The sequence below is a fragment of the Oncorhynchus kisutch genome, linkage group LG23, assembly GCF_002021735.2.
Source record: "Oncorhynchus kisutch isolate 150728-3 linkage group LG23, Okis_V2, whole genome shotgun sequence".
NCBI classification, from domain to species: Eukaryota; Metazoa; Chordata; class Actinopteri; order Salmoniformes; family Salmonidae; genus Oncorhynchus; species Oncorhynchus kisutch.
This window is the reverse complement of record NC_034196.2, coordinates 38,234,007-38,255,825: the sequence shown is the minus strand read 5'-3', so window position 1 is coordinate 38,255,825 and position 21,819 is coordinate 38,234,007. Positions and strand designations below refer to the sequence as shown.

General features: G+C 44.9%; 1 protein-coding gene across 4 annotated transcripts in view; it reads right to left on the bottom strand.

Annotated features, from left to right (window-relative positions):
- The window catches only part of LOC109868428 (rab-like protein 6), a 40,369-nt gene that overhangs the window by 8,211 nt on the left and 10,339 nt on the right, over positions 1 to 21,819 (bottom strand). For all 4 annotated transcript variants that reach the window (XM_031803134.1, XM_031803132.1, XM_020457991.2 and 1 more), the window contains 6 exons: positions 21,389 to 21,480; positions 16,864 to 17,004; positions 16,276 to 16,381; positions 10,585 to 10,688; positions 9,799 to 10,271; positions 190 to 325 (listed from right to left, as the gene is read on the bottom strand). In XM_031803134.1, coding sequence (XP_031658994.1) covers positions 190 to 325; positions 9,799 to 10,271; positions 10,585 to 10,688; positions 16,276 to 16,381; positions 16,864 to 17,004; positions 21,389 to 21,480 — 1,052 coding nt within the window. The remainder of the gene's footprint in view (positions 1 to 189; positions 326 to 9,798; positions 10,272 to 10,584; positions 10,689 to 16,275; positions 16,382 to 16,863; positions 17,005 to 21,388; positions 21,481 to 21,819) is intronic.

Sequence of the window (21,819 nt, the reverse complement as noted above, 5' to 3'; positions counted from 1 at the left end):
TTCTAGTACACAGGGAGAGTTTGATCTTCTTCCAGTTGCTCTCCAGGTGGAGGGTTGGCCAGCCTATCAAAGTAGTCCAAATATTGAAAAAGTCCTTATTTCCACACTTACTTGTATACCTATCCAAAGCCACAAGCCTGGATATGGGTCATAGAAGATCATGGAGATGATTAGGGAGTGAGGACCTACCTGTCACTGTCCATGTTGCCTGCTCTTCCAGCTTTCTCCTTGGCTTTGGCAGCAGCCCCCTCCTCCGGGAAGCTACGGGGCGTGCCCACATCGGGAACAAAGTCATCCACATTCCTAACCTTCTCGTCTGTGCCATCTGAGGAGAGAAGAGTGGGAGAGGAAGGATGAACATTATATTTATTTTAACCTTTATTTAACTAGGCAAGTCAGCTAAGAACAAATTCTTATTTTCAATGACGGCCTAGAAACAGTGGGTTAACTGCCTTGTTCAGGGGCAGAACGACAGACTTTTTTTACCTTGTCAGCTTGGGGATTCAATCTTGCAACCTTTCAGTTACTAGTTCAATGCTCTAACCACTAGGCTACCTACCGCCCCAACATGGTGGTGATGATAATGGGTGGTACGGATACCAGACCTGGCTTCAAACAGTATTTGTTTTCTGCGCTTGATTGGCATAGTGCTAGTTTGTGATGTGAATGAGAATTCAATGGAAAACCATCTTTCTGCTGTCTCTAGCTGCCTGTCTCCTGCTGCTGCCTCGTGCTGCTGCCACATTATTTCAAGCATGTCATTTTCAATTAATAAACCAAAATGCAAATCAAAAAGATCCTCCTCTATCCCAAAAGATTTCACGTCAGTTAATGTGTTTGACTGTTGATTCAATCACATTATGCCGAAGTGATCACTTCTGAAATGGCTTCCTATTACCTTTGGTAGGCATTATTCATTAGTAGACTGGTTGCTATTTTGAGTTTATAGACATTAACCAGGTTACACTCCAACCTTTTTATGTGAGTGAAGTACACGACAGGCCTGATGGAAAGAGCACGTTTATACGCAATAAGAAATATCTCTGGTAGGAAAATGATCAAATAGTTTTTACGTGGATTTTTTTTTTTCTATAACTAATTGGATGGAAACCTAGCTAGTGATGGAAACCTAGCTAGTGATGGATACCTAGCTAGTGATGGAAACCTAGCTAGTGATGGAAACCTAGCTAGATGATGGAAACCTAGCTAGATGATGGAAACCTAGCTAGATGATGGAAACCTAGCTAGTGATGGAAACCTAGCTAGTGATGGAAACCTAGCTAGTGATGGAAACCTAGCTAGTGATGGAAACCTAGCTAGATGATGGAAACCTAGCTAGATGATGGAAACCTAGCTAGATGATGGAAACCTAACTAGATGATGGAAACCTAGCTAGTGATGGAAACCTAGCTAGTGATGGAAACCTAGCTAGATGATGGAAACCTAGCTAGATGATGGAAACCTAGCTAGTGATGGAAACCTAGCTAGATGATGGAAACCTAGCTAGATGATGGAAACCTAGCTAGATGATGGAAACCTAGCTAGATGATGGAAACCTAGCTAGTGATGGAAACCTAGCTAGATGATGGAAACCTAGCTAGATGATGGAAACCTAGCTAGATGATGGAAACCTAGCTAGATGATGGAAACCTAGCTAGTGATGGAAACCTAGCTAGTGATGGAAACCTAGCTAGATGATGGAAACCTAGCTAGATGATGGAAACCTAGCTAGATGATGGAAACCTAGCTAGATGATGGAAACCTAGCTAGATGATGGAAACCTAGCTAGTGATGGAAACCTAGCTAGATGATGGAAACCTAGCTAGATGATGGAAACCTAGCTAGTGATGGAAACCTAGCTTGATGATGGAAACCTAGCTAGTGATGGAAACCTAGCTAGTGATGGAAACCTAGCTAGATGATGGAAACCTAGCTAGATGATGGAAACCTAGCTAGATGATGGAAACCTAGCTAGATGATGGAAACCTAGCTAGTGATGGAAACCTAGCTTGATGATGGAAACCTAGCTAGTGATGGAAACCTAGCTAGTGATGGACACCTAGCTAGATGATGGAAACCTAGCTAGATGATGGAAACCTAGCTAGTGATGGAAACCTAGCTAGATGATGGAAACCTAGCTAGATGATGGAAACCTAGCTAGATGATGGAAACCTAGCTAGATGATGGAAACCTAGCTAGATGATGGAAACCTAGCTAGATGATGGAAACCTAGCTAGATGATGGAAACCTAGCTAGATGATGGAAACCTAGCTAGATGATGGAAACCTAGCTAGATGATGGAAACCTAGCTAGATGATGGAAACCTAGCTAGATGATGGAAACCTAGCTAGATGATGGAAACCTAGCTAGATGATGGAAACCTAGCTAGATGATGGAAACCTAGCTAGATGATGGAAACCTAGCTAGATGATGGAAACCTAGCTAGTGATGGAAACCTAGCTAGATGATGGAAACCTAGCTTGATGATGGAAACCTAGCTAGATGATGGAAACCTAGCTTGATGATGGAAACCTAGCTAGATGATGGAAACCTAGCTAGATGATGGAAACCTAGCTAGATGATGGAAACCTAGCTAGTGATGGAAACCTAGCTAGTGATGGAAACCTAGCTAGATGATGGAAACCTAGCTAGTGATGGAAACCTAGCTAGTGATGGAAACCTAGCTAGATGATGGAAACCTAGCTAGATGATGGAAACCTAGCTAGTGATGGAAACCTAGCTAGTGATGGAAACCTAGCTAGTGATGGAAACCTAGCTAGTGATGGAAACCTAGCTAGTGATGGAAACCTAGCTAGATGATGGAAACCTAGCTAGTGATGGAAACCTAGCTAGTGATGGAAACCTAGCTAGTGATGGATACCTAGCTAGTGATGGAAACCTAGCTAGTGATGGAAACCTAGCTAGTGATGGAAACCTAGCTAGTGATGCCTAGCTAGTGATGGAAACCTAGCTAGTGATGGAAACCTAGCTAGATGATGGAAACCTAGCTAGTGATGGAAACCTAGCTAGTGATGGAAACCTAGCTAGTGATGGAAACCTAGCTAGATGATGGAAACCTAGCTAGTGATGGAAACCTAGCTAGATGATGGAAACCTAGCTAGTGATGGACACCTAGCTAGATGATGGAAACCTAGCTAGTGATGGAAACCTAGCTAGATGATGGAAACCTAGATAGTGATGGAAACCTAGCTAGTGATGGAAACCTAGCTAGTGATGGAAACCTAGCTAGTGATGGAAACCTAGCTAGTGATGGAAACCTAGCTAGTGATGGAAACCTAGCTAGTGATGGAAACCTAGCTAGTGATGGAAACCTAGCTAGATGATGGAAACCTAGCTAGATGATGGAAACCTAGCTAGTGATGGAAACCTAGCTAGTGATGGAAACCTAGCTAGATGATGGAAACCTAGCTAGTGATGGAAACCTAGCTAGATGATGGAAACCTAGCTAGATGATGGAAACCTAGCTAGTGATGGAAACCTAGCTAGATGATGGAAACCTAGCTAGTGATGGACACCTAGCTAGATGATGGAAACCTAGCTAGTGATGGAAACCTAGCTAGATGATGGAAACCTAGATAGTGATGGAAACCTAAGCTAGTGAGAAACCTAGCTAGTGATGGAAACCTAGCTAGTGATGGAAACCTAGCTAGTGATGGAAACCTAGCTAGTGATGGAAACCTAGCTAGATGATGGAAACCTAGCTAGATGATGGAAACCTAGCTAGATGATGGAAACCTAGCTAGTGATGGAAACCTAGCTAGTGATGGAAACCTAGCTAGTGATGGAAACCTAGCTAGATGATGGAAACCTAGCTAGATGATGGAAACCTAGCTAGTGATGGAACCTAGCTAGTGATGGAAACCTAGCTAGTGATGGAAACCTAGCTAGATGATGGAAACCTAGCTAGATGATGGAAACCTAGCTAGTGATGGAAACCTAGCTAGTGATGGAAACCTAGCTAGATGATGGAAACCTAGCTAGTGATGGAAACCTAGCTAGTGATGGAACCTAGCTAGTGATGGAAACCTAGCTAGATGATGGAAACCTAGCTAGTGATGGAAACCTAGCTAGTGATGGAAACCTAGCTAGTGATGGAAACCTAGCTAGTGATGGAAACCTAGCTAGTGATGGAAACCTAGCTAGATGATGGAAACCTAGCTAGTGATGGACACCTAGCTAGTGATGGAAACCTAGCTAGTGATGGAAACCTAGCTAGTGATGGACACCTAGCTAGTGATGGAAACCTAGCTAGTGATGGAAACCTAGCTAGATGATGGAAACCTAGCTAGATGATGGAACCTAGCTAGTGATGGAAACCTAGCTAGTGATGGAAACCTAGCTAGATGATGGAAACCTAGAATAGAGGATGGAAACCTAGCTAGATGATGGAAACCTAGCTAGTGATGGAAACCTAGCTAGATGATGGAACCTAGCTAGATGATGGAAACCTAGCCTAGATGATGGAAACCTAGCCTGATGATGGAAACCTAGCCTGATGATGGAAACCTAGCTAGATGATGGAAACCTAGCTAGTGATGGAAACCTAGCTAGTGATGGAAACCTAGCTAGTGATGGAAACCTAGCTAGTGATGGAAACCTAGCTAGTGATGGAAACCTAGCTAGTGATGGATACCTAGCTAGTGATGGAAACCTAGCTAGTGATGGAAACCTAGCTAGTGATGGAAACCTAGCTAGTGATGCCTAGCTAGTGATGGAAACCTAGCTAGTGATGGAACCTAGCTAGATGATGGAAACCTAGATAGTGATGGAAACCTAGCTAGTGATGGAAACCTAGCTAGTGATGGAAACCTAGCTAGTGATGGAAACCTAGCTAGATGATGGAAACCTAGCTAGTGATGGAAACCTAGCTAGATGATGGAAACCTAGCTAGTGATGGAAACCTAGCTAGATGATGGAAACCTAGCTAGATGATGGAAACCTAGCTAGTGATGGAAACCTAGCTAGATGATGGAAACCTAGCTAGTGATGGACACCTAGCTAGATGATGGAAACCTAGCTAGTGATGGAAACCTAGCTAGATTATGGAAACCTAGATAGTGATGGAAACCTAGCTAGATGATGGAAACCTAGCTAGATGATGGAAACCTAGCTAGTGATGGAAACCTAGCTAGTGATGGAAACCTAGCTAGTGATGGAAACCTAGCTAGTGATGGAAACCTAGCTAGTGATGGAAACCTAGCTAGATGATGGAAACCTAGCTAGATGATGGAAACCTAGCTAGTGATGGAAACCTAGCTAGTGATGGAAAACCTAGCTAGTGATGGAAACCTAGCTAGATGATGGAAACCTAGCTAGATGATGGAAACATAGCTAGATGATGGACACCTAGCTAGTGATGGAAACCTAGCTAGTGATGGAAACCTAGCTAGATGATGGAAACCTAGCTAGATGATGGAAACCTAGCTAGTGATGGAAACCTAGCTAGTGATGGAAACCTAGCTAGATGATGGAAACCTAGCTAGATGATGGAAACCTAGCTAGTGATGAAAACCTAGCTAGTGATGGAAACCTAGCTAGTGATGGAAACCTAGCTAGATGATGGAAACCTAGCTAGTGATGGAAACCTAGCTAGTGATGGAAACCTAGCTAGTGATGGAAACCTAGCTAGTGATGGAAACCTAGCTAGATGATGGAAACCTAGCTAGTGATGGACACCTAGCTAGTGATGGAAACCTAGCTAGTGATGGAAACCTAGCTAGATGATGGAAACCTAGCTAGTGATGGAAACCTAGCTAGTGATGGAAACCTAGCTAGTGATGGAAACCTAGCTAGATGATGGAAACCTAGAATAGAGGATGGAAACCTAGCTAGATGATGGAAACCTAGCTAGTGATGGAAACCTAGCTAGTGATGGAAACCTAGCTAGATGATGGAAACCTAGCTAGTGATGGAAACCTAGCTAGTGATGGAAACCTAGCTAGATGATGGAAACCTAGCTAGTGATGGAAACCTAGCTAGATGATGGAAACCTAGCTAGATGATGGAAACCTAGCTAGTGATGGAAACCTAGCTAGTGATGGAAACCTAGCTAGTGATGGAAACCTAGCTAGTGATGGAAGATGATGGAAACCTAGCTAGATGATGGAAACCTAGCTAGTGATGGAAACCTAGCTAGTGATGGAAACCTAGCTAGTGATGGAAACCTAGCTAGTGATGGAAACCTAGCTAGATGATGGAAACCTAGCTAGATGATGGACACCTAGCTAGTGATGGAAACCTAGCTAGTGATGGAAACCTAGCTAGATGATGGAAACCTAGCTAGATGATGGAAACCTAGCTAGTGATGGAAACCTAGCTAGTGATGGAAACCTAGCTAGATGATGGAAACCTAGCTAGATGATGGAAACCTAGCTAGTGATGGAAACCTAGCTAGTGATGGAAACCTAGCTAGTGATGGAAACCTAGCTAGATGATGGAAACCTAGCTAGTGATGGAAACCTAGCTAGTGATGGAAACCTAGCTAGTGATGGAAACCTAGCTAGATGATGGAAACCTAGCTAGTGATGGACACCTAGCTAGTGATGGAAACCTAGCTAGTGATGGAAACCTAGCTAGATGATGGAAACCTAGCTAGATGATGGAAACCTAGCTAGTGATGGAAACCTAGCTAGTGATGGAAACCTAGCTAGATGATGGAAACCTAGAATAGAGGATGGAAACCTAGCTAGATGATGGAAACCTAGCTAGTGATGGAAACCTAGCTAGTGATGGAAACCTAGCTAGATGATGGAAACCTAGCTAGTGATGGAAACCTAGCTAGTGATGGAAACCTAGCTAGATGATGGAAACCTAGCTAGTGATGGAAACCTAGCTAGATGATGGAAACCTAGCTAGATGATGGAAACCTAGCTAGTGATGGAAACCTAGCTAGTGATGGAAACCTAGCTAGTGATGGAAACCTAGCTAGTGATGGAAACCTAGCTAGTGATGGAAACCTAGCTAGATGATGGAAACCTAGCTAGATGATGGAAACCTAGCTAGTGATGGAAACCTAGCTAGATGATGGAAACCTAGCTAGATGATGGAAACCTAGCTAGATGATGGAAACCTAGCCTGATGATGGAAACCTAGCCTGATGATGGAAACCTAGCCTGATGATGGAAACCTAGCTAGTGATGGAAACCTAGCTAGTGATGGAAACCTAGCTAGTGATGGAAACCTAGCTAGTGATGGAAACGTAGCTAGTGATGGAAACGTAGCTAGTGATGGAAACCTAGCTAGATGATGGAAACCTAGCTAGTGATGGAAACCTAGCTAGTGATGGAAACCTAGCTAGTGATGGAAACCTAGCTAGTGATGGAAACCTAGCTAGATGATGGAAACCTAGCTAGATGATGGAAACCTAGCTAGTGATGGAAACCTAGCTAGTGATGGAAACCTAGCTAGTGATGGAAACCTAGCTAGATGATGGAAACCTAGCTAGTGATGGAAACCTAGCTAGTGATGGAAACCTAGCTAGATGATGGAAACCTAGCTAGATGATGGAAACCTAGCTAGATGATGGAAACCTAGCTAGATGATGGAAACCTAGCTAGTGATGGAAACCTAGCTAGTGATGGAAACCTAGCTAGTGATGGAAACCTAGCTAGATGATGGAAACCTAGCTAGTGATGGAAACCTAGCTAGTGATGGAAACCTAGCTAGATGATGGAAACCTAGCTAGATGATGGAAACCTAGCTAGTGATGGAAACCTAGCTAGATTATGGAAACCTAGCTAGATGATGGAAACCTAGCTAGATTATGGAAACCTAGCTAGTGATGGAAACCTAGCTAGATGATGGAAACCTAGCTAGATGATGGAAACCTAGCTAGATGATGGAAACCTAGCTTGATGATGGAAACCTAGCTTGATGATGGAAACCTAGCTTGATGATGGAAACCTAGCTTGATGATGGAAACCTAGCCTGATGATGGAAACCTAGCCTGATGATGGAAACCTAGCCTGATGATGGAAACATAGCCTGATGATGGAAACATAGCCTGATGATGGAAACCTTGGCCAAAAGTCCCCCCCTTCTCCGAATTCAGCCTATGATATAAACCTTATCTCTCTCAGCCCCAGCCAACCTTCACAGCCAAACCAAGCTGTAGCACTATTACATGCCACAGACTGACTCTGGCCTCTCAATGCACATGAGAGACGCTCACTACTCACACATTTCTACATGTACCTTGTTGTCCGGCTGTCTTAATTAATAATTGACTGAATTTGAAGCTATTAGATAAGCATTTCATATCAAATTGCCTGGCCTTGTTTTTTTATATACCTCCACAAACAGTTCAAATAAAGCTCCATAAATAAAGCTCGATGCATTTGAAGTGAAACATCCATCCACCCTAATCTGACCTACATAATGGAATGTACACTGAACAAAAAATATATAAAACGCAACATGTAAAGTGTTGGTCCCATGTTTCATGAGCTGAAATAAAAGATCCCAGAAATGTTGTATAGGCACAACAATTTGGTGCAGAAATTAGTTTACATCCCTGTTAGTACGCATTTCTCCTTTGCCAAGATAATCCACCTGACAGGTGTGGCATGTCAAGAAGCTGATTAAACATCATGATCATTACACAGGTGCACCTTGTGCTGGGGACAATAAAAGGCCACTCTAAAATGTGTAGTTTTGTCACACAACACAATACCACAGATGTCTCAAGTTTTTAAAGGATGATTGGCATAATGACTACAGGAATGTCCACCAGAGCTGTTGCCAGAGAATTGAATGTTAATTTCTCTACCATAAGCCGACTCCAACGTCATTTTAGAGAATTTGGCAGTACGTCCAACCAGCTTCACAACCTGCAGGATCATCTGAGACCAACCAGGTTTGCACAACCAAAGAATTTCTGCACAAACTGTCAGAAACCGTCTCAGGGAGCTCATCTGCGTGCTTGTCGTTCTCACCACGGTCTTGACTTGACTACAGTTTGGCATCGTAACCAACTTCAGTGGGCAAATGCTCACCTTCGATGGCTACTGGCACGCTGGACAAGTATGTTCTTCACGGATGAATCCCGTTTTCAACTGTACCAGGTAGATAGCGTGTGTGGTGTCGTGTGGGTGAGCAGTTTGCTGATGTTAACGTTGTGAACAGAGTACAGCATGGTGGTGGTGGGGTTATGGTATGGGCAGGCATAAGCTACAGACAACGAAGACAATTGCATTTTATCAATGGCAATTTGAAAGACCCTGAGGCCCATTGTCGTGCTATTAATTTGCCGCCATCAGCTCATGTTTCAGCATGATAATGCACAGCCCCATGTCACAAGGATCTGTACACAATTCCTGGAAGCTGAAAATGTCCCAGTTCTTCCATGGCCTGCATACTCACCAGACATTTCACCCATTGAGAATGTTTGGGATGCTCTGGATCGACGTGTACGACAGCGGTTTCCAGTTTCCACCAATATCCAGCAACTTCGCACAGCCATTGAAGAGGAGTGGGACAACACTCCAGAGACCACAATCAACAGCCTGATCAGCTCTATGTGAAGGAGATGTCGCACTACATGAGGCAAATGGTGGTCACACCAGACACTGACTGGTTTTCTGATCCATACCTTTTTTTAAGGTATCTGTGACCAACAGATGCATATCTGTATTCCCAGTCATGTGAAATCCATAGATTAGGGCCTCATTTATTTATTTTAATTGGCTGATTTCCTTATATGAACTGTAACTCTGGAAAATCTTTGAAATTGTTGCATGTTGCGTTTATATCATTGTTCAGTGTGGTTCCAACACTCACCAGCGGGAGTCTCAGAGGTGGCTGATCCAAAGAGGCGCGACATGAAGCCTCTCTTCTGGGCAGGGGGGGCCTGGGTGACACTGGGTGACTGGGGGGTCGGGACAGGTGTGGTTCCCCCATGGTGGAGCCCCTGAGGGGTTGGGGGCAGCGGCTGGGGGGCCGGGGGCTGCTGTGGGTAACCTGGACCCCTAGGGAGTGCAGTGTTCTGGAGAGGGGGACAGGGGTTAAGGTTAGGGTTGGTGTAGGAGGGGGGACCCTGAACTGACCTGGGGATAGGGTTGGAGATAGTTAGGGGCTGGGGTGGGAGAGGGGGTTGCTGGGGGGTGCAGGGGCTGGGACAGGCCCCAGGAGTAGAGGGCCCGCTCTGCGGGACGATGGGGGACTGGGAGCCTGAGGAGGGGCTCTGGCCGTTGGAAGGGCCCCCCGGGGAGCTGAAGCCAGCTTTGTTTCTGGCTTCCATCATCTCCAGGAAACTGGAGAGGTCAAAACAGCAGATTTGATCATGAATAATAACATATAATTTAAATCAACATTTTGTTTACAAAGTATTTACAAGGAAATATACAGTGATTTTAATGATCATAATAACCTTTATAATGCTCTTATACATTTGCAGTAGCTGATCGCGAGAAACAGATGGGTTATTGGCATCTGTGTTTGTCTGTGTGTTCCACGTCTTTCTCTCTTCCTCTGTGTGTGTGTGTGTGTGTGTGTGTGTGTGTGTGTGTGTGTGTGTGTGTGTGTGTGTGTGTGTGTAAGCCTGCCTGCATGTTAGCAAATACGCACATGCCATAGTTCTGGTCCTCAGTCTCCTGCTGAACATTGAGCTCCTCCAGCGTAGCGTCTATGTCCAGCTGGTTGGTCTCCAGTTGTCTCAGCAGGGTCTCCCTCTTCAGAGAAAGAGAACGAGATAGAGGCAAGTCTATCAGTCAAGGCTAGCTGTGGACAGTTAATCAATAGAAAACAAAATGGCACCAACAATAACCAGCCAATTCAAATTAGCGATGCTCAACCATTTACCACAGACACCACAAAACCAACAGTTTAGCAGAGAGGTGGCCAACCCTCCTACCTGGTCTGCAGGTTTTTGATCCAGCCCTGCTAGAGCACACCTGAAGAAACTAAATAAATATTGGTTTTAATTGCATGAGGCCTGAAGAAGGTTTATGTGCATATACTGTTGACTTTATTATCCTACAAAGCACAACATAATAATGCAAATATCATATAATTATAGTCATTAATTTGGCCCAGGCATTTGATAAAATGCAGCAAGCTGATGTGACACGTCTTCCTCTATTTCTGTGGTTCTGGACGCATCAACTAGATCTCCGGTGTTTTCCACTAGCACCTACTTTATCCACTTAAATTAAAAGGTGCACTATGCAGATATCGCTCCGCCATTTCCCTGTTGCTAAAATTCTACTACTTCACCTAATTTCTGTGTTAGTTCCCTCACTAAGTTTAAACATCAGCTATCTGAGCAGCTAACCGATCGCTACAGCTATACATAGCCCATCTGTAAATAGCCCAACCAATCTACCTACCTCATCCCCATATTGTTTTTAGTTAATTTTCTGCTCTTTTGCACACCAGCATTTCTACTTGCACATAACCATCTGCCCATCCATCACTCCAGTGTTAATTTGCTATGTTGTAATTACTTCGCTACTATGGCCTATTTATTGCCTTACCTACTCATGCCGTTTGCACACACTGTATATACACTTTCTTTTTTTCCCTATTGTGTTGTTGACTGTACGCTTGTTTATTCTACGTGTAACTCTGTGTTGTTGTTTGTGTCACATTGCTTTGCTTTATCTTGGCCAGGTCGCAGTTGTAAATGAGAACTTGTTCTCAACTAGCTTAACTGGATAAATAAAGGTGAAAAAATAATAATAATAAATAAATTATATATATATATATATATATATCCCACCTCACGCGCAGCAACAGTGCCTGGACCGCAGCAACAGTGCCTGGAGTGGTGTGTGCAATGTGAGTGAAGTGCTGAAAGATTCATTTTTAGAAGCACACAAGCATAGAAGTTGGTCTAATTTATCAAAAAGTCTATGAAAGTGTGACTTTGTCCTCGTGTTTCTTGGCTATTTACATCGTTCTGTTCACACACACTAGGTTGTTGTTAATTTGAGTTCTCAACTGCTACTAGTAAAGGGATGTCAGAGAATCTCATCTCTCAGACAAACATGGGAATCCTACCTCTACCACGGTAAAGGCCCGCCACATAAAAATGTTGTCTCACCCAAGTGACTGAAATATTTTAGAATACATTGTATTTTATTGAGCATTGAACACCCCCCAAAAAACCTTTAATTCATTAACTTTTAGTAATTTCTTATCACAAAAACACTCTTCCTCAAATACTTTCATTGTGCGCTTACATTTCTTTGTGCTCCCTCTAAAATCCACTTAGTCATATTTTTGTTTCCCGGGACATTCATCTATTTTCTTTTGCGTGTTTCATATAGCAGCCACATTTCATTGTGGCAAGAACAAACACCATTGTGGCAATTCAATCTTGCAGTAAACATGTAAATAAGACCTTAATCTCAAGAGAAAACAGGTTAAATGTTCAAAAATGTATAGTATTATTTTACTTAGAAAATAATCCTGATCATATAAGCCTAGAAAATATGCAAAACCACTAACAATACACTGAATTCATCCATTTTCATACATATTAATTGTAAAGTCATGTCCATAATACCACAACTACTTTTTCCAATTTGGAAGGTATATTCATTTAGCTGTGTATTTCTGATTGAATCAAGGCATTAGACTGTACAAGAAACAACCAAAATGTAGATCGTTCAGTAAAAGTTTCCAAACCCAAGAGGACAAGCCCAGGGAGGCCTGGTTGGCTACATTTTCTATTAAGGCTGGCTACTCCAGGTACTTGTGGAAAACACTGAAAGGCTTTCATGTGAGCAAAACCTCAAACCACTGTCGTGGGACATGCCACATATCAGGGATGTGTTGTTATGTGGGAAATGAAGCAGAGGCACTCAAGCTCTTAGGAGTTTCCATCCAGAAGGGTTTCACATGCCGACGCCTGAGCTAGGCCTATATCTGTAGTTAGCAGTCAAGGGTTTCACATGCCGACGCCTGAGCTAGGCCTATATCTGTCGTTCGCAGTCAAGGGTTTCACATGCCGACGCCTGAGCTAGGCCTATATCTGTAGTTCGCAGTCAAGGGTTTCACATTGCCGACGCCTGAGCTAGGCCTATATCTGTAGTTCGCAGTCAAGGGTTTCACATGCCGACGCCTGAGCTAGGCCTATATCTGTAGTTCGCAGTCAAGGGTTTCACATGCCGACGCCTGAGCTAGGCCTATATCTATAGTTCGCAGTCAAGGGTTTCACATGCCGACGCCTGAGCTAGGCCTATATCTGTAGTTAGCAGTCAAGGGTTTCACATGCCGACGCCTGAGCTAGGCCTATATCTGTAGTTCGCAGTCAAGGGTTTCACATGCCAACGCCTGAGCTAGGCCTATATCTGTAGTTAGCAGTCGAGAAATTCAATCCCGTGAGAGAAAGATAGAAATTCCTAAAACAACATTTAACAACTGTGAAATCTCCTCTTCTGATGCATACATGAGATCTGTTGTATGCCAATGTCACATTCTAGGGTCCTCATTTGTCATACATCATCATAAATATTGGAACAACATTTTATTTCCATGCTAAATCTGGTTCTTCCGATAACGGTAAGATGTAGCGTTGTTCTACGCTAGTATAGGCAATTATCTGAGTTTTTCAAAAGTCACAAGGCAACTTTTCCCTTCCACCCTCTTATCCCTTCATCCTCCACTCCTCCCCTTTTTTCTCTGATCCCCTCCTCCCTCATCCTCCACTCCAGTCTCTAATTTGCTTCCACCTCCCTCTGAACTTACGGAGAAATAGATCTGTGAAGAAGGGAGGTGAGAAGCCATACTACCCTGCACTGAAACATTCATGAGATTCAGCCCAGGTGTTCAACCATACATTTCAGAAAGAACAAGAAAGGGTGGAAAAGCTAAAGATGTCAGGTAATCAGGAAAAGTTGGTCCATATCTATACTAAATTGTGCCTTCCTGTACTATACTTATGCTAAACATTTTATTCTATTCTACTGAGCTGTTAACTTCATGATCGTATTCTTATATTATTTCTTATTGTTGTTGCATTGTCGAGAAGGAACATGCAAGTGAGCATTTCATTGGACAGTGTATAAAGTATGTATCTTGTACATACGACTAATTAAACCTGAATGTTCATTTTCAGCCAAAATTCAAACGACAGAAGAGAAGAGGATACAGGACTCCGTGCCCCGTGTCATTTTCGCCTTGAATAATGTAACACCACTGAATGAACAATGACTCTGTAAATGTTTAACACCAACCGTGGACAGGGCAGTGTTCGTAAGAGTAAAGTTACAGTGTTGAACCTTATAGCGAGCCAGGGTGTGCCGCATATTTATACCCTACTCTCAAGACATCGATGCACAGCACCGAAGCCATGTCTAAAACAGTCTGATCATCTCTGACACATACTGGGGTGGTAGTTCATCATTCACTTAAAAAGAGTATTGGCTTCTCTTTCCCTGTGTTACTCATTGATGAAGTAATCATGAATATAAAGAGGGCTCATGGTTAGAGGGGATGCCATATATGACCAATTGGGCCTTGATGGTGGACATTTTGTTTTGACTAAACTGCATCTGAAGGAAGCTTGAGGTAGAAGTTGCAGGTCTAAGATTAGACAACCCTTCCCTGCACCTATCCGTAAACCATTAAAACCTCTACAGGATTGGTGGGTCCCCCTCGGGACAGTTGAGCTAATGTAGGCTAATGCGATTAGCATGAGGTTGTAAGTAACCCAGGACATAGACATATCTGATATTGGCAGAAAGATTAACAAGAATTTAAGCTAACTGCACTGTTCAATTTACAGTAGCTATTACAGTGAACGAATACCATGCTATTGTTTGAGGAGAGTGCACAGTTATGAACTTGAAGTTATTAATAAACCAATTAGGCACATTTGGGCAGTCTTGACACAAATTCTTGAACAGAAATGCAATGGTTCATTGGATCAGTCTAAGACTTTGCACATACACTGCTGCCATCTAGTGGTCAAAATCAAAATTGCACCTAGGCTGGAATAATACATTATGGCCTTTCTCTTCCATTTAAAAGATGATGGTACAAAAAAATACAGGTTTTTTTCTTTGTATTATCTTTTACCAGATCTAATGTGTTATATTCTCCTACATTCATTTCACATTTCCACAAACTTCAAAGTGTTTCCTTTCAAATGGTGTCAAGAATATGCATATCCTTGATTCAGGGCCTGAGCTACAGGCAGTTAGATTTGGGTATGTCATTTTAGGTCCTGAGCTACAGGCAGTTAGATTTGGGTATGTCATTTTAGGTCCTGAGCTACAGGCAGTTAGATTTGGGTGTGTCATTTTAGGTCCTGAGCTACAGGCAGTTAGATTTGGGTATGTCATTTTAGGTCCTGAGCTACAGGCAGTTAGATTTGGGTCCTGAGCTACAGGCAGTTAGATTTGGGTCCTGAGCTACAGGCAGTTAGATTTAGGTCCTGAGCTACAGGCAGTTAGATTTGGGTCCTGAGCTACAGGCAGTTAGATTTAGGTCCTGAGCTACAGGCAGTTAGATTTGGGTCCTGAGCTACAGGCAGTTAGATTTGGGTCCTGGGCTACAGGCAGTTAGATTTAGGTCCTGAGCTACAGGCAGTTAGATTTGGGTCCTGGGCTACAGGCAGTTAGATTTGGGTCCTGAGCTACAGGCAGTTAGATTTGGGTCCTGAGCTACAGACAGTTAGATTTGGGTCCTGGGCTACAGGCAGTTAGATTTGGGTCCTGAGCTACAGGCAGTTAGATTTGGGTCCTGAGCTACAGACAGTTAGATTTGGGTCCTGAGCTACAGGCAGTTAGATTTGAGTCCTGAGCTACAGGCAGTTAGATTTGAGTCCTGAGCTACAGGCAGTTCGATTTGAGTCCTGAGCTACAGGCAGTTAGATTTGAGTTTGTCAGTTTAGGCGAACATTGGAAAAAAAAGGGGCGGATCCTTAAGAGATTTTAAGGGGATAATTATTATTATTTTTCTTTTTACATTTTTGTCATTTAGCAGATTCTCTTATACAGAGTGACTTACAGTAGTGAGTGCCTACATTTTCATACTTTTCCCCCCCATACTGGTCCCCGATGGGAATCGAACCCACAATCCTGGCATTGTAAGCGCCATGGCCTAACAACTGAGCCAAACGGGACAATCTGACCCTGTATCAGTAATTAGGGGCAACTCGTATATACGCAGCTCAAAGGACCAATCTAGGAGAAAAAGGGGGCCTTTTCCACATATTCCATAGGAATGTTGAAGAAGCAGCCATTTTATTTGGACTGACCTGCAGCTGTAAGGGGATATTGAAGAAGCAGCCATTTTATTTGGACTGACCTGCAGCTGTAAGAAGGGGATATTGAAGAAGCGATGCAGGTACTTGAGGCCAAAGCCATTCTTCATGGAAGATTCAGCGTAGTGGATGTAAGAAGAACCTGGAGGCCTGCAAACGCAAAGCAAGTAGAGGACATATCAGGACCAGTGGTGTAGCGGCGGGTAAACAAAAGTAACGCAGTTCACCCACCTTTTGCAGAAAAATGCATTGAAAGTATGTGGAGCCAGTATAGCCACGTATTTTTTCACCACTACATCACTGATCAGGAATGTGTTTCAGGAATGTGTTTCATGAAATCTATTGACAAAGACTAACAAAGCTAGAGATTTCAATATGATTAGTTCAGAGGTTACAGCGCAACACTCCCTTAAAAGTGTCCCTTGGAGACAGATATTTCTGCATGTGAAGGACTAGGTGAGTGGTGTAGAACTCTGTAATAGATAGAGGGTAGAGAGTTTTGCACACTTTTACCATTGGAGAAGAAAACACTGAAGTGGTACACTCCTGCAAAGCATTGACCATCATAACGCCTTGAGAGTAACAGAATGAGTCAACTGAATGTACGCCGCGGCAGTTGTGACACCCCCTACCTGTTGAGGTGACAGAGGAACTCTCGGGTGTCGTCGGGTAGGATGACCCGGTGTTCGCCCATGTCCCTCTGGTTGCCCAACACACAGACAGGCACGTGGGTAGGCACTTTGGGCAGCTCCCGCACGATGTAGTCAAATGTCCTGTGAAATAGACCCATGACTTGAGCGCAAAATATAAGCTAGAGGGAAGAATGAAAGGGTATTGTAGTAGGTTAATTGTTAATAAATATACAAATTAAAGAGGGATTCAAAAACACTCCCGACTTGAGATTTATAAAAATGCATAGGAAGAGGGTGGTTGTGTCTCAATAATACTGTAATAATGTACTGTACTGTCAATCTTGTGTGGTTCTTCAATATGCAAATTATACTAGTAAAGCTGGGATATCTAGAGATGCAAAGCTGGGAACCTTTTATTTATCTTATCAAGAGCAACAGAAAGTAAATTAGTGAACTGAAATACAATATCTTGTCAAACCACTAACTGCACTGTTGGAGCTAGAAACACAAGCATTTCGCTACACCCGCAATAACATCTGCTAAACACGCGTATGTGACAAATAAAATGTGATTTGATTTGAAAGCTAGCTGAACAACAATTTCTAAAATAAGCCTTTGGTTTAAGTCATTCACAAAGTGTCAACTAGAGGTGGGTTATCAAGTTCTGGCTTTTCAAACAGACAATAATAATCAAAGATACTTTTTTTCCCAGTTCTGTGCACATCTTTGTGACCTGGGTGGCTGTCACACACCGACCTGGGTCAGATAGTCGTACCACTGGCTGTCACACACCGACCTGGGTCAGATAGTCGTATCACTGGCTGTCACACACCGACCTGGGTCAGATAGTTGTATCACTGGCTGTCACACACCGACCTGGGTCAGATAGTCGTACCACTGGCTGTCACACACCGACCTGGGTCAGATAGTCGTATCACTGGCTGTCACACACCGACCTGGGTCAGATAGTCGTACCACTGGCTGTCACACACCGACCTGGGTCAGATAGTCGTATCACTGGCTGTCACACACCGACCTGGGTCAGATAGTTGTATCACTGGCTGTCACACACCGACCTGGGTCAGATAGTCGTATCACTGGCTGTCACACACCGACCTGGGTCAGATAGTCGTACCACTGGCTGTCACACACCGACCTGGGTCAGATAGTCGTATCACTGGCTGTCACACACCGACCTGGGTCAGATAGTTGTATCACTGGCTGTCACACACCGACCTGGGTCAGATAGTCGTATCACTGGCTGTCACACACCGACCTGGGTCAGATAGTTGTATCACTGGCTGTCACACACCGACCTGGGTCAGATAGTCGTATCACTGGCTGTCACACACCGACCTGGGTCAGATAGTTGTATCACTGGCTGTCACACACCGACCTGGGTCAGATAGTCGTATCACTGGCTGTCACACACCGACCTGGGTCAGATAGTTGTATCACTGGCTGTCACACACCGACCTGGGTCAGATAGTCGTATCACTGGCTGTCACACACCGACCTGGGTCAGATAGTCGTATCACTGGCTGTCACACACCGACCTGGGTCAGATAGTTGTATCACTGGCTGTCACACACCGACCTGGGTCAGATAGTTGTATCACTGGCTGTCACACACCGACCTGGGTCAGATAGTCGTATCACTGGCTGTCACACACCGACCTGGGTCAGATAGTTGTATCACTGGCTGTCACACACCGACCTGGGTCAGATAGTCGTATCACTGGCTGTCACACACCGACCTGGGTCAGATAGTTGTATCACTGGCTGTCACACACCGACCTGGGTCAGATAGTCGTACCACTGGCTGTCACACACCGACCTGGGTCAGATAGTCGTATCACTGGCTGTCACACACCGACCTGGGTCAGATAGTCGTATCACTGGCTGTCACACACCGACCTGGGTCAGATAGTCGTATCACTGGCTGTCACACACCGACCTGGGTCAGATAGTTGTATCACTGGCTGTCACACACCGACCTGGGTCAGATAGTCGTATCACTGGCTGTCACACACCGACCTGGGTCAGATAGTCGTACCACTGGCTGTCACACACCGACCTGGGTCAGATAGTCGTACCACTGGCTGTCACACACCGACCTGGGTCAGATAGTCGTATCACTGGCTGTCACACACCGACCTGGGTCAGATAGTCGTATCACTGGCTGTCACACACCGACCTGGGTCAGATAGTCGTATCACTGGCTGTCACACACCGACCTGGGTCAGATAGTTGTATCACTGGCTGTCACACACCGACCTGGGTCAGATAGTCGTACCACTGGCTGTCACACACCGACCTGGGTCAGATAGTCGTATCACTGGCTGTCACACACCGACCTGGGTCAGATAGTCGTACCACTGGCTGTCACACACCGACCTGGGTCAGATAGTCGTATCACTGGCTGTCACACACCGACCTGGGTCAGATAGTTGTATCACTGGCTGTCACACACCGACCTGGGTCAGATAGTCGTATCACTGGCTGTCACACACCGACCTGGGTCAGATAGTCGTATCACTGGCTGTCACACACCGACCTGGGTCAGATAGTTGTATCACTGGCTGTCACACACCGACCTGGGTCAGATAGTTGTATCACTGGCTGTCACACACCGACCTGGGTCAGATAGTCGTATCACTGGCTGTCACACACCGACCTGGGTCAGATAGTCGTACCACTGGCTGTCACACACCGACCTGGGTCAGATAGTCGTATCACTGGCTGTCACACACCGACCTGGGTCAGATAGTCGTACCACTGGCTGTCACACACCGACCTGGGTCAGATAGTCGTATCACTGGCTGTCACACACCGACCTGGGTCAGATAGTCGTATCACTGGCTGTCACACACCGACCTGGGTCAGATAGTCGTATCACTGGCTGTCACACACCGACCTGGGTCAGATAGTCGTATCACTGGCTGTCACACACCGACCTGGGTCAGATAGTCGTACCACTGGCTGTCACACACCGACCTGGGTCAGATAGTCGTACCACTGGCTGTCACACACCGACCTGGGTCAGATAGTCGTATCACTGGCTGTCACACACCGACCTGGGTCAGATAGTCGTATCACTGGCTGTCACACACCGACCTGGGTCAGATAGTCGTATCACTGGCTGTCACACACCGACCTGGGTCAGATAGTCGTATCACTGGCTGTCACACACCGACCTGGGTCAGATAGTCGTATCACTGGCTGTCACACACCGACCTGGGTCAGATAGTCGTATCACTGGCTGTCACACACCGACCTGGGTCAGATAGTCGTATCACTGGCTGTCACACACCGACCTGGGTCAGATAGTCGTATCACTGGCTGTCACACACCGACCTGGGTCAGATAGTCGTATCACTGGCTGTCACACACCGACCTGGGTCAGATAGTCGTATCACTGGCTGTCACACACCGACCTGGGTCAGATAGTTGTATCACTGGCTGTCACACACCGACCTGGGTCAGATAGTCGTATCACTGGCTGTCACACACCGACCTGGGTCAGATAGTCGTATCACTGGCTGTCACACACCGACCTGGGTCAGATAGTCGTACCACTGGCTGTCACACACCGACCTGGGTCAGATAGTCGTATCACTGGCTGTCACACACCGACCTGGGTCAGATAGTCGTACCACTGGCTGTCACACACCGACCTGGGTCAGATAGTCGTATCACTGGCTGTCACACACCGACCTGGGTCAGATAGTCGTATCACTGGCTGTCACACACCGACCTGGGTCAGATAGTCGTATCACTGGCTGTCACACACCGACCTGGGTCAGATAGTCGTATCACTGGCTGTCACACACCGACCTGGGTCAGATAGTCGTATCACTGGCTGTCACACACCAACCTGGGTCAGATAGTCGTACCACTGGCTGTCACACACCGACCTGGGTCAGATAGTCGTACCACTGGCTGTCACACACCGACCTGGGTCAGATAGTCGTATCACTGGCTGTCACACACCGACCTGGGTCAGATAGTCGTATCACTGGCTGTCACACACCGACCTGGGTCAGATAGTCGTATCACTGGCTGTCACACACCGACCTGGGTCAGATAGTCGTACCACTGGCTGTCACACACCGACCTGGGTCAGATAGTCGTATCACTGGCTGTCACACACCGACCTGGGTCAGATAGTCGTATCACTGGCTGTCACACACCGACCTGGGTCAGATAGTCGTATCACTGGCTGTCACACACCGACCTGGGTCAGATAGTCGTATCACTGGCTGTCACACACTGACCTGGGTCAGATAGTCGTATCACTGGCTGTCACACACTGACCTGGGTCAGATAGTCGTATCACTGGCTGTCACACACCGACCCAGATATAATTGGATTCTTGACTGTCTAGTTGCCCTGTAGCCCAAGTCACTTTACATGATGTGTGTTGGGGGCAGGGTAGGAGAAACAGATAGAAAGCCAGAAATGTAGTGATCTATAAAAAAGAAAGAGGACAGGAGAGAGATAAAGAGAAAGACAGAGAGGCTCACCATTGTTTGGTGATGTCGAACATCATGATGACTCCATTGCAGTTCTTGTACACATCCAGGAACTCTGCATCCAGAGCCATCTCAGTCTCATTCTAGTAACGCAACAGAGGAGAAAACCATTCTCCATTAGGCCTTCATTCATTCATATTCAGAGCTATGTACAGTGCATTCGGAAAGTATTCAGACCCCTTGACTTTTCCACATTTTGTTAAGTTACAGCCATATTCAAAAATTATATTTACACACAATATCTCATAATGAAAAGCAAAAACAGGTTTTCCAAAATGTTTTTATTTTATTTTTTTAATAATGAAATATCACATTTACCTAAGTATTCAGACCCTTTACTCAGTACTTTTTTGAAGCACCTTCGCCAGCCTCGAGTCTTCTTGGGTATGACGCTACAAGCTTGGCACACCTGTACTTGGGGA